This window comes from Herpailurus yagouaroundi, unplaced genomic scaffold, assembly GCF_014898765.1.
Source record: "Herpailurus yagouaroundi ecotype Mexico unplaced genomic scaffold, PumYag 186, whole genome shotgun sequence".
Taxonomy (NCBI): domain Eukaryota; kingdom Metazoa; phylum Chordata; class Mammalia; order Carnivora; family Felidae; genus Herpailurus; species Herpailurus yagouaroundi.
The window spans coordinates 40,186,655-40,192,654 of NW_024412417.1; the positions used below are offsets into that span (position 1 = coordinate 40,186,655).

General features: G+C 51.6%; 2 protein-coding genes across 8 annotated transcripts in view; one reads left to right on the forward strand and one right to left on the reverse strand.

Annotated features, from left to right (window-relative positions):
- Positions 1 to 6,000, forward strand: part of TG (thyroglobulin) — a 244,730-nt gene that overhangs the window by 154,413 nt on the left and 84,317 nt on the right. The window lies entirely within an intron of this gene.
- SLA (Src like adaptor) overlaps positions 923 to 6,000 on the reverse strand; it is a 35,194-nt gene continuing 30,116 nt past the window's right edge. For 6 of the 7 annotated variants that reach the window (XM_040494464.1, XM_040494465.1, XM_040494463.1 and 3 more), the window contains 2 exons: positions 3,575 to 3,707; positions 923 to 2,962 (listed from right to left, as the gene is read on the reverse strand). In XM_040494464.1, the coding sequence (XP_040350398.1) occupies positions 2,752 to 2,962; positions 3,575 to 3,707 (344 nt within the window). In that variant the 3' untranslated portion in view covers positions 923 to 2,751. The remainder of the gene's footprint in view (positions 2,963 to 3,574; positions 3,708 to 6,000) is intronic. The other variant, XM_040494468.1, reaches the window with a different exon arrangement.

Sequence of the window (6,000 nt, forward strand, 5' to 3'; positions counted from 1 at the left end):
ACCAGTATGCTCTTTAAAACACGTGGGTGACACCATAGCACTCCGCTAACTAGATGGTTCCATCAGCTTTGCATTTCTCCTAGAATAGACCCTAAACCCCTATGCTCCCATCCGGGGGGGGGGGTTCTGCGGGACCCGCCTCCCTCCTAGTAGCCCTCTTCCCCACACTCCAGCTCACTCAGCGCAGTCACCCGGGATCTTCTTCCGGTTCCTTCCACATGTGTAGCTTTGCCCCTGCCTGCAAGGGGCACCTTGCTATCTCTGCTGCCTCCGGTTTTCCTCCTGGACATTTGCATGGCTGTTTGCTGTGCATCCTTCAGGCCTCGGCTCAAATGGGAGCGTGGCCTTTCCTAACCATCCTTGTAAACGATCCCTTCCCCCCTCCCCCCCTCCCCCTCCCCCACACCTACACACACTCTGTGTTGCTTTCTGCACTGCACTCCTCACGGTTAGGAAGTCTCTTGTTTATTGATGATCTCACTCTCTGTGATATCAGAGTCCTCATCTGGTTCTCACTGCTACAGCCCAATCGCCCAGAGCAGTATCTGGTATTTAATAGGTTTCAAAAAAAAATTTTTTTGTAGAAATAAATTCTTAGAAGAACAAAAAAGCAGAGATCTCGAAAGTGATTCGCAGAAGTAATGTAGTGAAGGCAGAATATTCCTAACAATCGCTAAGAAGTTGTTCTCTCCCCCGGCCCCATGTCCACCTTCGAGTTTGATAAGACACCCTCAAAATTCACAAAATCCGGTTTTTTTTAAGGCTGCACTTCCAGAGAAAGCTGAGCTGCTAATCAGCGTGTTTCCTCTTGATGTTCCTTGCTTTCCTCTCTCTCTGATGGCGAGTTTATTTGAACATTCAAAATCCAAAGAAGCTTCCAAAGGAACCACCCATCCACCTTGCCCAAGAAGCTCTCACCACATCCCAAGGGTTAAATATTTATTAGGTATATTTTAATCAGAAATAAATACATGATTTAGCAAAGTGTAATGCTTGCCACTTAGAAATAACTCTGAGTGCTCCCCTAAAGTTCCAGCACACTAGTCACAACGACACCTAAGACACCATCCAAACATCTGGCGTTTGCAAGGTCCCCCTGCCTCGGGCTAGAAGTCAGCATCCACAGTGTTACATTCACTTGCCATACATCGGCTGGTCCCTTTGTAACAGCCTTTAGGGATTGTTGGGGAAACCGTAAATGTCTTCTTGTATAAACACACGAGAGTCTGATGATACAGAAAATCACATAAATGGATATACACATATCACTAGCACAGTGATCACAGATCTAAGGAATGTGTGTGGTGAACAGATTTCTCGTATCAGTCAGCGAGGGGTATCTCAGGCGCCCCTCCTCCCCCTGACCCCTTTGCAACAGGGGAGAATGAGTCACGGGTGTCTCTGCGGACCCCTTCCTAACAGGATCCAGCTGGGCAGCCTAGAGATAAAGACTTCTCCTTTTCTAGAACTTTACTGTGCTTTCTCTCTCATCTCTTAAAATTAGTATGACAGCATTAAAGCCACTCTGACTCCCTTCTTTCCTGGAGCTCAGCAGTTTTATTCATGCGGCTGCCAGACCCTTTTTAGAATAAAATACTGGAGGAATTAATTCTTTAGAATTAATCAGTTTCCTTTTTTTTTTTTTTTTTTTTCTCCGAAAAAGCCAATCATTCTCACCTACTCAATCCAGCTGAACTTATACTCTATGAAGTCCAACTGAGACGTGAGCTCATGGGACACCCTTACCTGGTCTGGTTTCCCCACCCCCGAGCCATGAGCTGATTTCCTTTTTATACCCCTCTTTCACGATATTGGTTTGTACACTTTTTTCCCTGTCTACACTGAGTGCCTCCGCTGATCCTTCCTTCCTTCCTTCTTCCCTTCCTTCCTTCCTTCCTTTCTCTGACATGGGACCCAACACAGTGCCTCTTCAGGCAATCATGAGTGAATAATTGATGCATTATTACTGGTGAGAATCTCAGCGGGTCAGAGAAGCCCTTCCTGTGCTGCAGAACCATGGCTGGGGACACCACGAGTTTGCCCTGTTCCAGGGCTACCCTCACGCTTCCCTGCAGGCGGCCTCCCTCTCTCCCACCTGCCCTCTGCAGAAGCAGGGAGGCCATCTGACTTCTGTACATGAGGCTCTGACACCAGGAGGCCAACAGGATCTCCTGCTTCAGGGATTATAGGGAAGATTAACATGTTTAGTGTCACCGAATTCCCTTAAAAAGAGGGGAGCTGCATACCATCGGTCTGGTTATGGTTGGGTTAGAAAAGTTGAACGCAGGAGACCAACTTGCAAACCTAGACTGGCCAGGCCACAGCTTTCAGCTCATCTCCTTCTCAGGCCTTCGTCACCGAGAAGTTATCTCTGAGGAGCTCAGAGTGTGACCATCTGGACAGTTTGTTCGAGGACAGTCTTGTGCCCTTTCTTGTCAGATAATGTCTTTATCTTTCCCACGAGCACAATAAGCACACACGAATGCGCAGGCTCTTCTGAACTGTTGCCAGATCACATCCTGATTCAGCGACGTTTCGCGACGCCTCAGTACTGATCAGACGCCGGGGAGGGGCTCCCTTGGTCGTGATGTGGCTAGAGAAAATGTGAGTTCAAGTCTCCAGGTGCCTTCTCGTGGCTTCTGGAAGGTGTGCAGTTCCCCAGGGACCAGGGACCCGGGCGCCTCTGCCAGATTCCAGGTGACGGTTCAAACCTCCGTTATTTGGGGCACACACCACGGTGTCTGTTTCAGGCTAGTCTTCAAAATATGGTGGCGAGAAGAGCGAGCTCTTCCTCTTACTGCCGCTGTATATCAAGGACATGCTTTTCTTCTTTCGGTCAAAGGACGTGCTGTCATCGCTGGTCAGGGACAGGTAGGAAGCGATGCTTTCCCGAAGGCCGTAGCTGAAAAGGGACTCATCCACGCCAAGCGAGTTCCTGGCTCCCTCGGGGTCGTCTTGCAGTCTGCGAGTGGGAAGGACGGTGGCAGAGGAAGGGAAAAAAGGGAGGGACATAGGACGACGGAGAACAAGAAAATGAGAGAAGAAAAAAAAAAGGGCTGGTTAACATTGCTCTAACTTATTGTTCTAATTCTGCTTCTTACATTTGTGGCTGTGCGATCTTGGAGAAATCACGTAACCTCTCTGAACCGCCATTTGCTTGGATGGCTACACCTCCCAACTGCAAGTTTGAATGAATATTTCTTTATGATATTTACAAGGAAGAGCAGTTTTATTCATCTCCCAGGCAGTTCTGGTCTCTGATTTTCCTTGAATTTGCCAGTGGAATGTCTGGATCGGTGTTTGATTAAGATAGCTCACCAATGCCCAACGACAGATATCCCTTAAAAGGTGATCGCTGTGAGGCCACAAGCTGGGTCTGCCTCCCAGGGGGCAGTGGGGTTCTATGGGTGTGCACCTGCTCAGAGCACCCACCCTCCACTTTCCACAGGGCTGGCTCTAGCTTGCCCTGTTTTCAGCGGTGTGGCTCACACACTGGTCTGGGGTTCATACATTCATGTGGGACACACACACACACACACACACACACACACACACACACACATAGACACCCCACCTGGCTACCCTTTTCCAGTCAAAGGTCTTCTGGCGCAAGGTGACAGGCGAGTCGGGGGCCCTCACTGCCGGGGCGGCCGTGCTCTGAGTGAGGCAGGGTGTGGTCAGCACACAGCACAGACCGTCAGCCACCTCTGAGGAGAGAGGCAGACGCCTGGTCAGTGACTCTGGGATGCCCCAGCCAGCCTGGGATGCGGGCCCCGGGGGACCATCCAGTACAGTGCCCGAGTTGTTCACATGGGGAAACTGAGGCCAACATAGGAAAGAGGCGTGGCGGAGCGGAGAGTCACGCGCCCAGTTGAGTGTGTGAGAAATGCCAATGCGCCCTGAGTACGCATTGGGCTCAGCTGGGTGCAGGTGGGGCATTAAGATTAGGATCCAACATCAACTCAGCTGGGGTTTGGATTTCAGCTTCGCCCTTGTTAGAGAATCCCCTTGAACCTCTCCGAGCCTCAGTTTCCTTGACTGTGCACTGAGAGGAACAGGCTAACAAGTGAGAACAGCTCAGGCATGGCTCCATCAACCGCATGGTGTCCGATGCCTGTCCCCGAAGCCTTCAGAATGGCGCATCCTCCCGGCCAAGCAGCTCATCCGTGGGCAGGAAGTCAGGAAAAGAAAAGACACGTGGAAAGAAGACAGGAAGGAAGGGGGAGAGAGTAGGAGGGAGGGGGCAGGGGAGGGTGGGTGGGGGGGGGGGGAGGGGAGGAAGTAAAAACAGAACAAAAAAAGAAAAGACGCAGGAATAAAGGAGGAAGAAGACAAAGATAAGGGCAAACAAGGGAAAGCGGAAAAAGGGAAAAAATGAAGAGAAATCTCTCTTCCCGAGCCTGGATACGCATGCACAGAGGATGAGGAGGTGAGGGAGACTGAGCCAGACATAAAGGCTGGGGCCACCCAGTGCCAGTAGACAGCACCGGTGGGGGTGCGAGAGGTTAACCCTGAGGGTGAGCCGGAATCCGGGCCAAGAGAAAAAGCACTGAGGCTCCCAAGCACACGCAGCCCGAGCCGGGCGCTGAGCTGGCCTGAGCGCTTCGTTTCAGCCAGCAGCACGTCAGCTCTGAGCAGTCAGTATCCTTACACCCACTTCCAGAAGGAGGAAGCTGTGAACCCTGGGGTCAAGTCACTTGCTCAAGGTCACAGGAATGCGGTCGGAACCTGCCTCGTGGACTCAGAACCAGGCACTTGTTCCAAAGGCAACTCCTTACCTCTGCAGTGGAGGAGAGAGAAGTCCCACGTGCATCTGGGGTCTGGACACACCTTATTCTCTCCACTCCGCAGAAGTTTCCAGAATGCTCACTCCTCTCCCACCCTTGGGCTCCCAATGACTCTACTACATTCAAGGGTCCCCCTTGTCAGCCCCTCGTTTCCCTGGCCATATTTGGGAACTTGTGTCCTGCTCCATCTGCCCTCTCAGTCACCACCAGGCACCAGATCCTTTGGGGCCAGACATCCCACGCTCCTGGTTTTCTTTTTGGTCCTAACAACAATCTTCCAAGAGGCAGTGCAGTCCCCATTTTATAGATGAAGAAACCGAGGCTTCACGATGTTAACACATTTACAAACAGCACCAGGTAATAAATAAGTGTCTCTAGATACACTCTGGTGGGAGGTCAACTTGGCCACATTGTTTCCACCATGGGGCACCCAGGGACACAGAAAGTATTTCGGCCATTCGCAGCAGTGGGCTGATGCGTGTGAACCATGGACCGATGCAGCGAGCAGGGGCACATTTCTGGAAGGCATTGCTCCTGTAACCAGAGCAAGCACGTTGAGCGCCCTCGCCCTGGAAGCCTCGTGGGTCTCCCAGGGTGTAACATCGTTGCTGGGGCAGCCTCCTTTCCGTGTTTGCTTTTGTCTATGCAAAACTTATGGTCTCCCCACCTCTCGGATGATTGTTATTAAAAGCCAAATACCACAACCAACCTTTACTCATAATCAGTAAAAGTTGACCATCTCCAGGACTCCCTTCCTCTTTCATTTTTAGCTAAGCTGCTAGGTTTCCAGGTATCACAGAATCAACATTTGGTATGAGTTATTTTGAATCTGCCCCGCTGCGGGCTGTGATGGACACATTACATTATTGCAGGGCACCCATTATACGAACAGTCATCGCACCCACCTGCAAGGGAACTGTTTCCATCCACCTTCCATGGCCCGGGAGAGGCGGAGTCTCTGCCCAAGGTCTCACAGTGCCCAGATTGCAGCTTGGGCCTGTGTCTCCCAAGAGGCCATTCTCCTCCATGCCCCGCCTTCTCCTCCATGCCCTGCCCTTCTCCATGCCTCGCCCATCTCCATGCCCCGCCCTTCTCCATGCCTCGCCCATCTCCATGCCCCGCCCTTCTCCATGCCCTGCCCTTCTCCTCCATACCGCACCTTCTCCTCCATGCCCCACCCTTCTCCATGCCCCGCCTTCTCCACGCCCTGCCC